General features: G+C 42.9%; 1 protein-coding gene across 1 annotated transcript in view; it reads right to left on the reverse strand.

The window, feature by feature from the left end:
- The window catches only part of RAB30 (RAB30, member RAS oncogene family), a 58198-nt gene that overhangs the window by 13162 nt on the left and 25664 nt on the right, over window positions 1–19372 (reverse strand). The window contains exon 2 of the mRNA XM_058185221.1: window positions 5089–5189. Coding sequence (XP_058041204.1) covers window positions 5089–5181 — 93 coding nt within the window. The 5' untranslated portion in view covers window positions 5182–5189. The remainder of the gene's footprint in view (window positions 1–5088; window positions 5190–19372) is intronic.

A 19372-nucleotide genomic window follows, 5' to 3' on the forward strand; every position in this document is an offset into this window, starting at 1 on the left:
CCAAATGGATTTGAGCGAGCAACTGAGTTAATTATTGATGCGGGGATGTATATTGCTTTGGATGGCGGCTCAAAAATAAAACAATGATTACTGCTGCTGAAGTGTCACTTTGGTGTGGTAGACAAGAGTGTACACATGGGAGCTGACTCCCAAGCTGTCTTGCCCCCCCCCCCCCCGTCGGAGCCTGATCGAGGGCTTTGGAGGAATGTGGGGAGTCAGCCCAGGGCCCTTCAGGATTGTAGGCAGGGAGTAACGGGGGCAGGATGTCCAAGAGACGGCAAGCAATGAACATGAGAAGCGACAGAGCTCAGGCGATGAGTAAGGACCGCCCCGCTCCTGATCCCCAAGCATGGAGTGAAGGCGGGAACAGCGCAGGCCGACCCAATGACTCGGGAGGAGAGCGCCTCATCCCTCTTCACAAGGCACACCTGGGGACTGAGCTTTTAAGGAGACACTGTGGGGAGGGGCATTTGTCAGGAAAAACGCCGAATTCATGGAGTGTTGTGTGCCGTGGCCGACGTTTGGAGTTTCCCGGACGTCTTGCTTCATTTTTTTTTTTCATTATTTTTTTTTGAATTTATATCCCGCCCTTCTCCGAAGACTCAGGGCGGCTTACATTGTGTAAGGCAATAGTCTCATCCTATTTGTATATTTATATACAAAGTCAATTTCTTGCTCCCTGGGTTAATTGCCTTGTTCCTTTGCTTCCTGGACTCATTGTCTTATTCCCTTGCCCAGCTGGATTTCTTGCTTTGCAGCCATTGTGCTCACAGCGTTGTGCTGGACTACTTGCGGGCAGAGGCTGCTGGAGAGGTGTGTGTGTGTGTGTATATGTGTATGATCACTTTGCTCTGGGACTTGCCATCAATGTGGGAGCTTTTGGGGGAAAAGTTGGAGCAATAAAGGGGCTATTTCAGTGGTGAAATTCAAAATTTTTTTACTACTGGTTCTGTGGGCGTGGCTTGGTGGGCGTGGTGTGGCTTGTGGGTGTGGCAGGGGAAGGATATTGCAAAATCTCCATTCCCACCTCACTCTGGAGCCAGCCAGAGGAAGTATCTGCTGGTTCTCCGAACTACTCAAAATTTCCGCTGCCAGTATTCCAGAACTTGTCAGAACCTGCTGGATTTCACCCCTGGGCCATTTTATTTATTTATTTTATTTATTTATTTAAATTTTTATACCGCCCTTCTCCCGAAGGACTCAGGGCGGTGTACAGCCAAAGTTAAAACAATTAAATATACAAAATTAAAATATCAATTTAAAATACATATTCAATGATGGCCAAATTAAAACCATCAATTGACCCAACCTAAAACACCCCATATAAAATTACAAAAAATTAAAATTTGGAAATTTAAAAATCAAGCCAGTCCCGCTTGGATAAATAAATAAGTTTTTAATTCCCGGCGAAAGGTCCGAAGGTCAGATAATTGGCGCAAACCGGGGGGAAGTTCATTCCAGAGGGTAGGTGCTCCAACAGAGAAGGCCCTTCCCCTGGGGGCCGCCAGCCGGCATTGCTTGGCAGACGGCACCCTGAGAAGACCTTCTCTGTGAGAGCGTACGGATCGGTGGGAGGCATAAGGTAACAGCAGGCGGTCCCGTAAGTACCCGGGCCCTAAGCCATGGAGCGCTTTAAAGGTGGTAACCAGAACCTTTGAACTAACAGCTGACTATGTTGCCTCTGTGCCTTGCCCCTGGTCATCACACAAGCATTTTTTAATGAGATCCATGAATCAGAGCCTGTCCTGAGAAAAATTGAGGCTTTTTAAAAGAAAAAAACAAGTCCTGAGATTGGATCTGTTAAAACAACCAGCCAGTTGGATCTTAAATTTCTTAATTTATTCACTAAATCTATAAGCCTGCCCGACTCTGTAGCGACTCTGGATGGTGCACGATTCAAAAATAACTTTGAACTGAATGGTCATTAAGTCGAGGACTGTCTTGTACCAGGGTGGATAAAAATCAATGATTTTTTTTAAAATCAAAAAGATCAGGGTTTTTTTTTAATTTAAATTGGATTTTTTTTTAAAAATTTAAATTGGATTTCTTTTTCTCAAATTTATTTTTAATAAAATGCTTCTGGGGTAAAAAAAAATCTATCTAAAGATAGTTTTCTATTTAAGATACATTAATAATTTAAGTTTATTCAGCATGAACTGGAGCTTACATTATGTAGCACGAGGCTATAATATTCTGCAATATTTGCATTTTTGGTAAACTCAATCCAAGCTCCGCAAGGTGAGATAACATGCACTGCATAGATGCATTCACCCAATTTCACAGCAGAGATGACAGCTGCTCTTTAAAAAATATGATTTAAATCGAGTCAATTTAAATCAAGGCTTTTTACTAGTGATTTCAATCGTGATTTCAATCGACTTGATTGAAATCAAATCCACCCTGCCTCGTACTGTAGTTTAACAAACCGGAAAATCTTCTCTGTCGCAAGAAACATCCACCCCTGCCGTTCATTATCATTCCCTTTAAGAAAAGGGTGTCAAACTCAAGGCCTGGGGGCCAGATGTGGCCCACGGGGCCACCCTGGAAACAGCGAAGGACTGGCCCGCGGCGCCTCTGCCAGCAAAAACGAAGCTGGGGAGGGCTGCGCGCGGCCCTCCCGAGCTCCATTTTCGCTGGCAGAGCGTTGCAGGAAGCTGTCGGAGCCGAAAATGGAGCTCGAGAGCCCGTTTTGGCTGACCGTTTTGTAAGTCGAGGATTTATAGAAGTACACCCACACATATTCATTTGGCTTACTATTTATCTAAATTTGCCTGAAATGCTATAGGATTTCCTGCCCGAGCAGAGGGTTGGACTAGAAGACCTCCTTCCAACTCTATTTATCCTATCCTATCCTAACGTATCCTATCCTATCCTATCCCTATCCCATTCATATTCCATTCTATCCTATCCTACCCTACTCTATTCTATTCTACTCCTATTCTACTCTCCTCCTATTCTATTCTATTCTCCTATTCTCCTTCTAGTCTATTCCCCTATTCCATTCCCCTCCTATTCTCCTATTCTATTCTCCTCCTATTCTATTCCCCTCCTATTCTATTCTACTCGTCAAGGTTCCAGAAAAACCTCTTCTGCATAAAAAAAACCTCAGAAGCCATTGTTTTCCAGAGTTCTTTACTAGCATGAGGAAACTGGCACACGATGAGTGAAATTCCAAAACTGAATTTCCGGATTCTTTTCCCAGTTATACAAACCCCAAGAGTCCCACCCCCCTGACCCCTTTGATGGTCACATGGTCCCACGTTCTCCCAGTTCATTCGAATATCTTCTCGCCACTCTTCCTGCAGATGTGAACACCATCTGACCTTGACCGCTTGAAGAATGTTACCATACCCCTCAACCCCCCTTCTTCCCCTCAGGGGAAAATGTGGCAGCGTCTGGAACCCTAAAGTCTAATATGGTTTCCAGGCCTGACACTACTCTTATTCTCCTCCTATTCTATTCCCCTCCTATTCTATTCTACTCTTATTCTCCTATTCTCCTCCTATTCTATTCTATTCTATTCTATTCTATTCTATTCTATTCTATTCTATTCTATTCTACTCTTATTCTCCTATTCTCCTCCTATTCTATTCCCCTCCTATTCTATTCTATCCTACTCCTATTCTATTCTATTCTAGTCTATTCTACTATTCTATTCTAGCCTATCCCATTGCATCCCATCCCATCCCATCCCATCCCACCCCACCCCACCCTACCCTACACTACGCTACTCTATCCCATTCCATCCTACGCTATTCTACTCCTATTCTACTCCTATCCTATCCCATTCCAAATTCTGCATTAAAGGCATGCTATTGAACTGCAGAATACTTCGCAGGAAGCTGTCGTAGCCGAAAATGGAGCTTGGGAGCCCGTTTTTGCTGGCAGAGCACTCAGGCCACCACAGGCACTCACCCTGGCCATGCCCACCCCTGCCCCCCAAGGTCAAACACAACCCTGATGCGGCCCTCAATGAAATCGAGTTTGACAACCCTGCTTTTAAGACAGGTTTGGTTTTTTTGCAAGCCAACAACAGACCAGTTCATAGAACATGATTTATAAAGGCCGGATTTACCATCTCACACTGAGGAAGCCCTGACAATCTGTCCATTTTTAATGCAACGTCTCAGGGAAGTTTTTTCGCGCAACCTTTAAATAATGAGTATATTCTATCTAGACACCGGGAGTCTGGGAGTTCTAGTCCCCTCTTGGGCCTGAAAGCCGGCTGGGTGACCTTGGAGGGTCAGTCCCCACCCCCCTCTCTCAGCCCAACCCACCTCACAGGGTTGTTGTTGTTTGGGGAAAACAAGAGGAGGAAGGTGTGTGGGATATGTTGGCTGCCTTGAGTTATTTGTAAAAATAATAAACGCAGGAGATAATAAAATAAAATAATGAAATAAAATAAAATAAAATAAAATAATAAAATAATAAATAAGATAAACTAAATAATAAAGCTATAAAACAATAAAATAAAAAATAAAACAATATAAAATAAAATAATAATAAATAAAACATAACATAAAAAATTAATAATATAAAATAAACAATCAAATAAAAATAATAAGATTAAAATAAAATAAATAACATAAAATAAAGTAAATAATAAAATTATATAATATAAAACAATAAAATTATATAATATAAAGCAATAAAATAATATAAAACAATAAAATAATATAAAACAATCAAAAATAAGATTAAAATAAAATAAAAATAAAAGAATAAAATAAAAATAAGGTTGAAATAAAATAAAGTAAAATAATATAAAACGATAAAATAAACATAATAAATGAAATAAAAATAAAATAAATAATACTAGCATAACATAGAATAATGAAATAAATCCTAAAACAATATAAAACAATAATATAATATAAAACAATAAAATAACAAATGAAGATAAATAAAATAAAATAAATAATAAATAAAATTAAATGAATCACCTCTCATCAAGAGCAAACGGCTCCAATCTGATACCAAGCTCTCAAGCAAATTGGAGGGGGGGGTGGAATCATATCCTATGCAGTCCTTTCTCCCCGATATGCAGAAATATCTACGTGGCTCCGATCAGATCGGACGCCTCCTTACCTGTGTGAACCGTCGCACTAAGCAGGTCTTCCCCACACCAGCGTTCCCGATTAAAACTATTTTGAAGAGAAAGTCATAATCTTCCATACTCATTTACCAAGCTGCAAGGAAAAGGAAAAAGAAGAAAAAAAACAGAACTGAATCGATCCAAAAGGATATATAGATATAGATATAGATATATATTTATCCTTCTAACAGAAAGCAGCGGAGAATCTAGAAAACGTTACAGGATTAAAAGCAAAATGATTAGTAAGTGGCAGATCCAGTGACTTTTTCGATGACTAACAAGACTTTGCTCCTTCGACTCGGCAGGACAAAGGTCCCCGTGTATTGGCCCTTTCTTCCAACACTACAATATTTATGCTAGAACAGAACTGCCAATCCTCAACTTACGACCATAATTGGAACCAGAATATCCGTTGTTAAGCAAAGGAAGCAATTAAGTAAGTTGCACCTGATTTTACAGCCTTTTTGGGTGGGTTTTTTTTTTTTTTTTTTTTTGGCCATGGTTGCTACATCCTCGCACCTATGAAGCCACGCAGGCCGGCCCCTTACTTTTTCCAAGACGGCCCCTGTTGTAATATTAAGCCATATGAACTCCTTTATAGAATAGAATAGAATAGAATTTTTATTGGCCAAGTGTGATTGGACACACAAGGAATTTGTCTTGGTGCATATGCTCTCAGTGTACATAAAGAAAAGATACGTTCATCAAGGTACAACATTTACAACACAATTGATGGTCAATATATCAATATAAATCATAAGGATTGCCAGCAACAAGTTATAGTCATACAGTCATAAGTGGAAAGAGATTGGTGATGGGAACTATAAAACCATTAATAGTAGTGCAGATTCAGTAAATAGTCTGACAGTGTTGATGGAATTATTTGTTTAGCAGAGTGATGGCCTTTGGGAAAAAACTGTCCTTGTGTCTAGTTGTTCTGGTGTGCAGTGCTTTGTAGCATCGTTTTGAGGGTAGGAGTTGAAACAGTTTATGTCCAGGATGTGAGGGATCTGCAAATATTTTCATGGCCCTCTTCTTGATTCGTGCAGTATACAGGTCCTCAATGGAAGGCAGGTTGGTAGCAATTATTTTTTCTGCAGATCTAATTATCCTCTGAAGTCTGTGTTTTTCTTGTTGGGTTGCAGAACCGAACCAGACAGTTATTACTTATGTGCAAATATAAGCATGAGCAATCTTTGAGAAATTGTTTATATCAGCATAAGTAAGTCTGGCTAATTTTTATCATGTAAGCAGAAATCTGTTTGATGCCAAGGTTGCAAAGATGTTTGCCTGTAAATGTATCAACACTTTTGTGATAGCCACAGAACATTCCTTCTCTGATAAGGCTCACTTCACAAAGCTTCAAAGAAGTTGCTCCTACACACAATTATATGAGATTTATTAGCATGTAGGGTTAGGATGTTACAAGATGAATTTATGTTTGTTACTGTGATTTTGCTACACAAGTTTCTTGATGTTTTAGAATGTGCCTTTGTTGCTATGTGATTTATGCATGCAAGCCTGCCTTTGATGTAGACGCCTTCTGATAAGAATTCTAATAAAAGGAGAGGCTAAAATTTTGTTCGATGCTCTCTCATCTTGAGAAAAACTGCGTGTTTGTCTCATTTCCCTCATGAGAAGCCCACCAAATGCTTGATGCTTCGACAGGCCCCACGGGCCGGATTCGAACACATTGCAGGCTGGATATGGTCCCCGGGCCCTTGTGTTTGATTGCTCTAGCTAAACTGGGATCAGACTAAGCTAGTATTTGGAAGAGAGTTTAGCCGGGAACATAGCTGTGGGTTAAACCAGCAGATCAAGAAAAATATCCTGGGAAAAGGCCACTTACAAACCGCTCTGAGAAATTCACTGGAAGTTTGAATCAAAAAAAAAGACCCCCCCACTCTCCATGTTTTTTACGGCTTTCCTTGTAACAAACATCGCACCTTTCGCCGCGAGCTGAAGACGTATTTATTTTTTCGTGCAGGACTGGCATAAAATGGATATTTATTAATTTTAATGGTGTTTTATGGTTTTATTGTATGTTTTAATTAATGGGCCAAATTGAATAGGTTTTTTAAAATTGGTTTTAATTGTATTTTGTATTTATTTATTGTTGTTTTACTCAGCTGTAAACCGCCCTGAGTCCTTCGGGAGAAGGGCGGTATATAAATTAAATTATTATATTATTATTATTATTATTATTATTATTATTATTATTATTATTATTATTATTATTATTATTATTATCATCATCATCATCATCAGCATCGCACGGCTCTCGCCAAACGGGTTGGAAACCGACCAAAGATTTTTCAACACTCTCAGATCCTAATCAATTCCATGCAGTAGTGGGTTCCACTTACGTTCGCTACCGGTTCGGAACTCTGAGTGCACACAGAGCATGTGGGATGACGTCCAGGCGGGTGGGTGGAGCCAGGGGTGAAATGTTCCCGGTTCAGACTGGATCGCCCGATCCGGTAGCAATAACGGTAGGTAGTTCAGAGAACCAGTAGCAAAAATCCCTGCCCCCTCCCCATGCCCAACTGAGCCACACGATCATCAGGTTTTTTGTTTTTTTTACTTTTAAAAGCATTTTTTCTTCGGCTGAAAAAATGCTTTTAAAAGTTTTTTAAAAAGCCTCTAATATTCGCTCGGCTCAGCTGGGATCATCAGAGCCTTTTAAAAGCATTTTTTGTACAACCTCTTTGGCCGAAGAGGTCGTAAAAAAATGCTTTTAAAAGCCTCTGACGATCAGACAACTCAGCTGGGATCGTCAGAGGAGCCTTTTAAAAGCATTTTTACTACAACCTCTTCAGTCAAAGTAGAAAAAATGCTTTTAAAAGTACAACAAAAAATTGGCCACGCCCACTCAGTCACATTACCCCACCACCACCAAGCCACGCCCACAGAACCGGTAGTAACAAATTTTACATTTCATCACTAGGCGGAGCCTTCTGCAGCTGCCGTTACCAGTTCGCCCGAATCTGGGCGAACCGGTAGAAACCCACCACTGGTTCTACCAGAAGACAAGAAAGTGGAGAAAAATAATGGCTTAGAAATCCCGGAAGCCTCAAAATCTCGCAAGAGCTGAAATTTCCAAGATGTTCGCCAGTCTGACCTTCCTTCTAGCCCTTTTTCTCTCTGCCGATAAGGACTTCCGTGTGACCGACATGCCGCAGAGGAAAAAAATCCATGCTGGGGTGTGTGTGTGTGCAAATAAAAATTAGGAAGGAAAAAAATTCAGACGGCCGTTTGCTAATCTATGGGAAACTGAAGACGGAGAGAAAGCCAAACACGTACTGGAAGAGACAAGGGAGATTAGGCATGCAATGTTCTCTCTGCATTGTAAATATTTACTCGGATTATCTGGTTGCTGCAGATACATCTGGAATGCCACAAGGCAGTCAAAATGCAACTCGGCTAGGAGAAGTGAAGCGTCCCCCACCCCCAATAAGGCTTCCAGAGGACCAGAAACCTGTTCTTTCCTTTTTGAATTGCATGACCATGGGGAATGCTGCAACAGTCTTCCGTTGTGGAAAAGGGTCAGAAGTCACTTTTTTTCAGTGCTGTTGTAACCTTGAATAGTCACTAAATGAACAGTTGTAAGTCTAGGACTTATAGAAGCACACCCACACACATTCACTTGGCTTACTATTTATCTAAATTTGTCTAAAATGGTATAGGGTTTCCTGCCTGAGCAGGGGGTTGGACTAGAAGACCTCCAAGGTCCCTTCCAACTCTGTTTATCCTATCCTATCCTATCCCTATCCTATCCCTATCCCTATCCCTGTCCCTATCCCATTCATATTCCATTCTATCCTACCTTATCTTACCCTACTCTATTCTATTCTACTCCTGTTCTATTCTACTATTCTACTCCTATTCTATTCCTATTCTATTCCAACCTATTCTACTCCTTTTCTACTATTCTTTTTTTTGTACAAGTTTTTATTGATTTTTTAATTTCCCCCACTCCTCACATACACAATTCATGAACAGATATTGACCATATCTTATCTTATACAATTCAAAATATTCAAATATATTTTTCTTAGTTACAATTTTTGCCAAAATATTCTTTTCATAGCTTTTTATTCATTTCCTAACATTTCCTTGCTCATTTTATTAAATCACATCTTTTTTCGCCCTCCTTTTCTAATTCCTATTCTACTATTCTATTCTACCCCATTCTACTATTCTACTCCTGTTCTATTCTACTCCTGTTCTATTCTACTCCTATTCTATTCTAACCTATTCTACTCCTATTCTATTCTACTCCTATTCTACTCCTATTCTGTTCTAGCCTATCCCATCCCATCCCATCCCATCCCATCCCATCCTACCCTACCCTATTCTATGCTATTCCTATTCTACTTTACTCTACTCTATCCCATTCCATCCTACCCTACCCTACCCTACCCTACCCTACCCTATCCTATCCCATCCCATCCTACCCTATTCTACTCCTATTCTGCTCCTATCCTATCCTATCCCATTCCAAATTCTGCATTAAAGGCATGCTACTGAGCTGCAGAATACTTTGCTATCAGTAATGCATTCCTTTTAGTGTTTATCTCCAACTGCTTGTCAGAAGAAAAGCTATTTTGCCTCATCGGATGATAGAGGGGTATAAATAATGACCTCACCCTACAAGCTTCTTCAGCATCGCCCAGAGAATTCAATCCAGAATTTCTCCGTCTCAGCAGGATTCGTATACAGCCGTTCTCAAAGCCAATTCTTTACTACCGTGTTTCCCCCAAACTAAGACCGGGTCTTATATTAACTTTTGCTACAAAAGACGCATTTTGGCCTATTTTCCGGTTAGGTCTTATTTGGGGGAAATACGGTATTAAACGCCTCTGTCTGGTTAACAATACTGGGGTAGGTCTTATAGAATAACAGAGTTGGAAGGGACCTTGGAGGTCTTCTAATCCAACCCCCTGCCCACGCAAGAAATCCTACTTGCCCACCACTTCAGACAAATGGTTGTCCAACATCTTCTTAGGAACTTCCAGTGTTGGAGCATTCACAACTTCTGCAGGCAAGTTGTTCCACTTATTAATTGTTCTCACTGTCAGGAAATTCCTCCTTAGTTCTAGGTTGCTTCTCTCCTTGATTAGTTTCCACCCATTCCTTCTTGTCCTGCCCTCAGGTGCTTTGGAGAATAGCTTGACTCCTTCTTTGTGGTAGTCCCTGAGATATTGGAAGACTGATATCATGTCTCCCCTAGTCCTTCTTTTCATCAAACTAGACAACCCCAGGTCCAGCAACTATTCTTTATGTTTTGGCCCCCAGTCCCCTCATCATCTTGGTTGCTCTTCTCTGCACTCTTTCTAAAGTCTCCACATCTTTTTTACATCGTGGCGACCAAAACTGGATGCAGTATTCCAAGCGTGGCTTTACCAAGGCATTATAAAGTGGTATTAACACTTCCCGTGATCTTGATTCTATCCCTCTGTTTATGCAGCCTAGAAAGGTGTTGGCTTTTTTTGGCAGCTGCTGCACATGGCTGGCTCATATGTAAATGGTTGTCCACCAGGTCTCCAAAATCCCTCTCACAGTTACTACTATTGAGCGAGGTACCAGCTATATCAGGAGTCCTGATATAGGTGGTACCTATATCAGGATATAGGTACCACCTATATTCAACTCCCAGAAGTATACCTATATATTTCTGGGAGTTGAAGTCCACCAGGCTTAAAGTTGCCAAGGTTGCAGACCCCTGACCTATATGGTACCTGTGCATTTTGTTTTTATTTTGTTTTATAGTAGGAGCATCCTGAAAAATCATGCTAGGGCTTATTTTCCAGTTGGGTCTTATTTTCGGGGGAAACAGGATAGTTAAGGAAGGTTCCCCAGGAAATTGCCTAGGCTAGGGCTTGTTAACTTTGGCAGCTTGAAAACATGGGGGGGGGGCTTCAACTCCCAGAATGACCACCGTGGACTATGGCTTTCCGGCTTGCAAACTGAGCAGCTGGTTTTGATTTTGAGTTAGTGTGCATTATTCTAGCTTTTTTTTGAGAGAGAGAGAGAGAGAGATTGGAGCAGCCGGATGCTGGCATCTTACCTTCACAAGAATCGTGTGGAGTAGATGAGACAGAAGGCTTGTTTGCAATGGGGCATGGTGCCATGCTTAGGGTAAACCACAGCGAAAGAGACATTTGGCATAGGGAGAATCCATTTGTGGGTTCTGACCATCTAACATTTCCTTCCTTTCTCCCTCCCACCCGTACATTTTCTTTTCCTTTCCTTTCTTGTCCCTTCTTTCATTATCCTTCCTCCCCTCCAAGGGTGCTATTCAGCAGGTCCTGGAGAACCGGTAGCGGAAATTTTGAGCAGTTCGGAGAACCGGCAAAATACCACCTCTGGCTGGCCCCAGCTTGGGGTGGGAATGGAGATTTTGCAGTATCCTTCCCCCAGGAGTGGGGAAGGAATGGGGATTTTGCAGTATCCTTCCCCTGCCACTCCAATCAAGCCACACCACGCCCACTAAGCCACGGTTACAGAACCGGTAGTAAAAGAATTTGGATTTCACCACTGGTCCCCTCCCCCCATACACTTTCCTTTCCTTTCCCTTATTCATTATCCATCCTTTCTTCCTTCCTTCCTTCCTTCCCTCCCTCATCTCATTATCCTTCCTGCCTTCCTTTGTCAGTCTTTTCAAGCAAAAGGGCCCCATTTCATCACATTTCCTTGCAAGGAATTTTCTTTTTCCTTCACTTCTGTTCCAACACTGAATTTGTTCTGTCAGAGCTGGCGCAAACTTAAACCTATAGGTAGAAAACAATACTTGGCTCCATTTGCACAGAGAGAGAGAGAGAGAGAGAGAGAGAGAGATAGGGATAGAGAGAGAGAGAGAGAGATAGGGATGGATAGATAGATAGATAGATAGATAGATAGATAGATAGATAGATAGATAGATAGATAGATAGATAGATAGGGATAGAGAGAGAGAGAGAGAGAGAGAGAGATAGGGATAGACAGATAGATAGACAGACAGATAGATAGATAGATAGATAGATAAGGATAGATAGATATAGGAGTGTGTATGTGTGTGTGCGCATTGCATTGCATTGCATTGCATTGCATTGCATTGCATTGCAGTAATGCATAGCCAGAACTGAGATTTTGAGAAAATTCCTACTTTATACTTTCCCCTCCTTTCCCATCTTTCACTTCCCACCCTAGGGTAACCAATTAAAATCCTGCAAGCTGTTTTTCTAACGGTCAATTCAATGCGCTTTGGTATGCTTCTCCCATTTTCTTCCAGCCTTGAAGCAGCATTTTGAGAAGACACAGCAACAACTTTCGGTTTCCCAAGTATGCCCCCCACCCCACTTCGTCCCCCTTTCTCCCTAGTTCATGGCAGACTATCACTGCATCTCAGCGAACGACAAGGAAGCATGAGGTGGCAGCTGACATTGTCCTTCTGCAATCGCATAGGTAAGATTGGGGTGGGGAGATATCTATATGTTATTTATAGCAGCCATGCTGGCTGGGGAATTCTGGGAGTTGAAGTCCACACAGCTTAAAGTGCTCGAAGTTGAGAAACCCTGATCTATAGTAATGTTGGTTTGTCTAATTGGGCTTAGGAAAAAAAACCGTTGTTTGCTCATGTCTACAGAGCACAGAGTCATATGATAGATATCCTGCAAAAAAAAAAAATACTGTTTGATTATCCATTCATTTTATATCTATATTTATAACCTATATATTTCCTTTTTTTTCCCCCTCTGAAAGGTTGTTTTACTTCTGTGGAAGGCTCCAAATTGTTTGCAATATTTATATCTGGGGAATTTCTGAAGCTGCTGCCTGCTTAGAGATACCTCACCTGATTAACCGCTGCTTTTGATTTATCGATTTAATAAAATTCTGCTTACATTTGCAAAGAAAACAGAAGAGCTGAGCTCCAAGGAAGAAAAACACATTGCGTTTCGTTTTATTCTCACCCAAGGAGAAATATATAATCCCTGTCGTTTTTTCCGCCTTTTGAGTTTTAAACTGAGCCTAAAATCCAAAATCCATTTCGGCAACCAGTTTAATTAGAGGGCATTTTTTTTTTAAAGAATTGATTTTGAAATGGAGGCTTAATGAGAAAAAGATTAAAGATTTGGCCACAGAGGCTTTCTTGGGGTTTTTAAGGTAAAACGGAAAGAGGTTTGCGGGAAAGATCTTCCTCCTTAACGCAGGTGGAAGGGCTGAGCATTGAGCGTGTTTGGGTGCTGTGAGATTTGCAGGTTGGTAATGGTGGTTATATTGATTGATGATCAAAATCCTTTTCCCTGGTTTTAGGTGTTTTTCAACCTCAGCAGCTTTTAAGTTCTGGAAAGGAAGGGAGGGAGGGAGGGAGGGAGGGAGGAAGACAAAGAGAGAGGGAGGGAGGGATGAGAGGGAGGGAAGGAAGAGGGAGAGGAAGGGAGGCAGGGAAGGAAGGAAGGAGGGAGAGAAAGAAAAAAGGAAGGAGGAGAGGGAGGGAGAGAAGGAAGGAAGGAGGAGAGGGAGGTAAGGGAGGAAGGAGGAGAGAGAGGGAGGGAGGGGAGAAAGGGAGGGAGACAGGAAGGCAGGACGGAAGGAAGGAGGAGAGAAAGCGACGGAAGGAAGAAAGGAAGGAGGGGAGGAAGGGAAGGAAGGAGAGGGAGGGAGGTTGGGAGAGAGGGAAGAAAGGAAGGAGGGGAAGAAGGGAAGGAAGGAAAGAAAACAAAGGGAGGGAGAGGGAAGAAAGAAGGAAAACAAAGACAGCAAAAGGGAGGATTTTGCATTTTTGCCTGCCTATTAATTACTTTTTCAATTAGCATTACCATCAAGTATTATTACCTCCTGATATATGAATGTTGTAACAGACGAATACAAAAATATTCAATAGGTTATAATAATAATAACAACAGAGATGGAAGGGACCTTGGAGGCCTTCTAGTCCAACCCCCTGCCCAGGCAGGAAACCCTACACCATCTCAGACAGATGGTTATCCAACATTTTCTTTAAAATTTCCAGTGTTGGAGCATTCACAACTTCTGCAGACAAGTTGTTCCACTTATTAATTGTTCTAACTGTCAGGAAATTTCTCCTTAGTTCTAAGTTGCTTCTTTCCTTGATTAGCTTCCACCCATTGCTTCTTGTTCTACCCTGAGGTGCTTTGGAGAATAGCTTGACTCCCTCTTCTTTGTGGCAGCCCCTAGATATTGGAACATTGCTATCATGTCTCCCCTAGTCCTTCTTTTTATTAAACTAGACATCCCAGTTCCTGCAATCGTTCTTCATATGTTTTAGCCTCCAGTCCCCTAATCATCTTTGTTGCTCTTCTCTGCATTCTTTCTAGAGTCTCCACATCTTTTTTACATCGTGGCGACCAAAACTGGATGCAATATTCCAAGTGTGACCTTACCAAGGCATTATAAAGTGGCACTAACACTTCACGTGATCTTGATTCTATCCCTCTGTTTATGCAGCCCAGAACTGTGTTGGCTTTTTTAACAGCCGCCGCACACTGCTGGCTCATATCTAAATGGTTGTCCACTAGGACTCCAAGATCCCTCTCACAGGTACTACTATTGAGCAAGGTACCACATATACGGTACCTGTGCATTTTGGTTTTTTGGCCTAAATGTAGAACCTTACTTTTTTCACTGTTGGATTTCGTTTTGTTAGATAGCGCCCAGTGTTCAAGTCTGTCAAGATCTTTCTGTAACTTGAGCCTATCTTCTGGAGTGTTGGCTATTCCTGCCAGCTTGGTGTCATCTGCAAATTTGATGAGTTCCCCATCTATCCCCTCGTCCAAGTCATTGATGAAGATGTTGAAGAGTACTGGGCCTAAAACAGAGCCTTGGGGTACTCCACTGCATACTTCCCTCCATGTGGATGTAGTTTCGTTGAGGACTACACGTTGAGTGTGGTTGGTCAGCCAGTTACGAATCCATCTGGTGGTGGTGCTATCTAACCCACATTTTTCTACTTCATCTAGAAGTAGGTTATGGTCTACTTTATCAAATGCTTTACTGAAGTCCAAGTAAATTGACCTCACTCCATTCCTAAGAGTGCACAAAAGTGCCTACCGTTCCTGCCCCATTGTTTCCTTTCACTGTATGTGCTTGTATATAATGTTGTGACAAAATAATATAAAAAAAAATTATATCGACAGCATTCCTCTGGTCTACTAATTTTGTCACTTTGCCAAAGAATGCAATAAGATTAGTCTGGCGTGATCTGTTTTTGACAAACCCATGTTGGCTTTTATGTTGACAGTAAACTCAACTAAGGGTGGGTGAACCTACTGTCACTGGCACCAACTCAGTGTAGTTTGTCTGGGCATAAACCAACTTGCAAACCTGGTTTAATGATCAGTATGTTTCTGCTAACCCTGGCCCAAAACTTTTGGGTTATATTTATTTATTTTATTTATTTATTTAATCAAATTTTTATACCGCCCTATCTCCCGAAGGACTCAGGGCGGTTTACAGCCCAATAAAAATACAAATATAATACAAGATAAAACACTAAATTAAAAAACTTATTTAAATAGGCCAAAAATTTAAAATTACAATTAAAATGGTAAAAACCCCATTAAAATTAAATTTAAAATTAAAATTCTAGTCCAGTCCTGCACAGATAAATAGATGTGTTTTAAGCTCGCGGTGGAAGGTTCGAAGGTCAGGAAGTTGGCGGAGTCCTGGGGGAAGTTTATTCCAGAGGGTGGGAGCCCCCACAGAGAAGGCCCTTCCCCTGGGGGTCGCCAGTCGGCACTGCCTGGCGGACGGCACCCTAAGGAGTCCCTCTCTGTGAGAGCGTACGGGTCGGTGGGAGGCAATTGGTGGCAGTAGACGGTCCCGTAAGTAGCCCGGCCCTAAGCCATGGAGCGCTTTGAAGATGGTTACCAAAACCTTGAAGCGCACCCGGAAGGCCACAGGTAGCCAGTGCAGTCTGCGCAGGAGTGGTGTCACATGGGAGCCACGAGGGGCTCCCTCTATCACCCGCGCAGCCGCATTCTGGACTAAGTGGAGCCTCCAGGTGCTCCTCAAGGGAAGACCCACGTAGAGAGCATTATAGAATACTTTCCTTATAATCTTTCCCGAGAAACATCGCCCCCTTGTGGAAGACATAGGCATTTCACTACCTGAGCAATTCACAGGTAGTCCTTGACTTACATTACGACCATTCATTTAATGACCCTAGTCACAATGGCACTGGAAAAAGTGAGTTATGACCATTTTTCACACTTATGACCCTTGCAGTATCCCCCACAGTCACGTGAGCAAAATGGCAACTGACTCATATTTACGACGATCACACGGTCCCGGGGTCACGTGATTCCCCTTTTTATTTATTTATTTATTTTATTTATTTTTCGCATTTTTATACCGCCCTATCTCCCTAGGGACTCAGGGCGGTTTACAGCCAGAATAAAACATATATATAAATACAGGATAAAACAACAATTAAAAAACTTATTAAATAAGGCCGAATGTTTAAAATAGAAATACAAATAATAAAACCCCATTAAAACCAAATTCAAAATTTAAAAATTCTAGTCCAGTCCTGCGCAAATAAATAGATGTGTCTGAAGCTCGCGGCGGAAGGTTCGAAGGTCAGGAAGTTGGCGAAGTCCTGGGAGAAGTTCGTTCGTTTTGCGACCTTTTGACAAGCAAAGTCAATGGGATTCGCTTAACCACCTTGGAACTACCGCTAACAACTGTGCTGATTCACTTTGCAACTGTGAAAAGAAAGGTCGTAAAACGGGGCATAATTCCCTTAACAAGGCGTCTCGCTTAGCAACGGAAAGGCTGGGCTCAATTGCGGTCCGTAAGTTGAGGACTTGCCTGTATTATCGTCACAAGCCAGCATAAAAGGCTACGTAAGTATCCGTTGTTTATAAATCCTTGCAAAATAAAATAAAAAGGAAGCAGCCCCTGGACGAAGTTGAAAGGGAACTTGCCACGGAAAGGAGACCACCAGGAAACCCTGTGGATGAAACCTCCGGAAAAGGATAACAACAGTAAAATCTCTGGTGCCCTCTGTCGGCAAAATTAAAGGACGCCAGTGTATAAAGAGGTCATGAATTGGAATAGGCCTGGCAACAGCTCAGCCAATGGGGACTGTTTGGTGACTCAGTTCGCAGGGGTTCGGGAGAACCTCTAGCTAAGATTCTGTGCAGTTTGGAAAACCCACAAATCCCACTCCTCGCTGGCCCCGCCCACCCCAATCTGCCCCTTCCAGGAGTCCCCACGCGGCCCGTTTTCGATGCAAGTAAGTGCAGGGCACAAGCGGAGGCTCGGGGAAACAAAAAACGGGCTTACCGGAAGTTCGGGAAGGCCGGAAAGGGGCCCATTTCCAGCCTCCAGAGGGCCTCCAGAGCTTGGGGAGGCTGTTTTCGCCCTCCCGGAGGCTCGAGAAAAACTAGCCACGCCTACCCAGCAACCAAGCCGAGAACCCCTTGGTAAAAATTTTGAAGCCCACCCGTTATGGCTTCTTCTGCCCGGATATCGTGAATAAAGACGTTTCTTATATAAATGAATCCTGCTGAATTGTGTGCTGGTTGAGACTGCTGCGGACGCTTGTAGGAAGTTAGCACCCACCCCTCTCCTAGGAAAATGAGAGATTTTAGGAAATATTAAAAGGGCAGAATATTTCCCCTAAAAGGGAGGCAGAAACTTAGCCGCCTCTCCTCACTTTGTCAATGGGCCATTAAGGCCTGGGTCAGTCTATTCTGCATAACAAAGGTCTATCTCCTTCAGGCAGAGCCCTAACAGGAATTGACCAAAGCCCCTTTTATGACATCATCACCCAGCGAGGCTCAACCAAGCCTGGGACATAAACAACCTACAAAGTTACCCCTGCACGGGCCCCATGGGAGTCTGACAACCAATCAGAACACGAGCTCAAATTCAAAAGCCCAGACAGGGCATAAAACTCAGGCACTCTCAGCAACTCCCCATTTTTTGTCCACCATTAAAACCATCTTCCCAAGCAGCCACCGTGTTTCCAGTATCTTTCTCCCCACTTGGAACTGAACCCAGAAGGACATTTCTTCCAACACTCAAAGGTAAAGGTTCCCCTTGCACATATGTGCTAGTCGTTGCTGACCGTAGGGGGTGGTGCTCATCTCCGTTTCAAAGCCAAAGAGCCAGCGCTGTCCGAAGACGTCTCCGTGGTCATGTGGCTGGCATGACTCAACGCCAAAGGCGCACGGAACGCTGTGACCTTCCCTCCAAAGGTGGTCCCTATTTCTCTACTTGCATTTTTTACGTGCTTTCGAACTGCTAGGTTGGCAGAAGCTGGGACAAGTAACGGGAGCTCACCCCTTACTACGGATTTGAACCGCTGAACTGCCGACCCTTTCAATCGACAAGCTCAGCGTCTTAGCCACTGAGCCACCGAGTCCCTATTCCAACACTCTAACAAAGGATGTATCTATACTGTCAACAAATGCCACCAAATATTTCTATTTTATGATGTGCTCTCTCCTTGCAGTTCCACTGTTGGCAAAGGAAGGGAAAGCAAAGCATATATTTGCTCACAGCTCAAGGTTGCCCAAGGACGACTGGAGATAAAGGCTCGATTTACTCTCCAACAGCTGATAGCATGATAAACCTTTTAATAAAGGGAGGGTCTAGATCAAGATTGCAGTGACGCGGGTGAGACGGCTGAGGGTGGTCTTGGGGATATTTTATGGGATGAGTTTGACCCTGTCGCTCCCGAGGACATGGACAGGCTGCTGGGGAGGTTGAATGCCACCACATGTTTACTGGACCCGTGCCCCTCCTGGCTGGTACTGGCCACTCAGGAGGTGACACGAGGCTGGCTCCAGGCTATTATGAGCGCTTCCTTGGTGGAGGGAGTCTTTCCGACCGCCTTGAAAAAGGCGGTGGTGAGACCCCTCCTCAAGAAGCCTTCCCTGGACCCGGCTGTTTTAGGTAATTATCGTCCGGTCTCCAACCTTCCCTTCGTGGCGAAGGTTGTAGAGAGTATGGTGGCATATCAGTTTCCCTTGCACCTGGATGAAACTGTCTATCTAGACCCGTTCCAGTCTGGCTTCCGCCCGGTTACAGCACTGAGACGGCTTTGGTCGCTGGTGGATGATCTCTGGAGGGCCAGGGATAGGGATGCTCCTCTGCCCTGGTCCTATTAGACCTCTCAGCGGCTTTTGATACCATCGACCATGGTATCCTGCTGCGCGGTTGGAGGGATTGGGAGTGGAGGCACCGTTTATCGGTGGTTCTCCTCCTATCTCTCCGATCGGTCGCAGACGGTGTTGACAGGGGGCAGAGGTCGGCCCGAGACAC

The sequence above is a fragment of the Ahaetulla prasina genome, chromosome 5 (genome assembly GCF_028640845.1).
Source record: "Ahaetulla prasina isolate Xishuangbanna chromosome 5, ASM2864084v1, whole genome shotgun sequence".
NCBI lineage: Eukaryota > Metazoa > Chordata > Lepidosauria > Squamata > Colubridae > Ahaetulla > Ahaetulla prasina.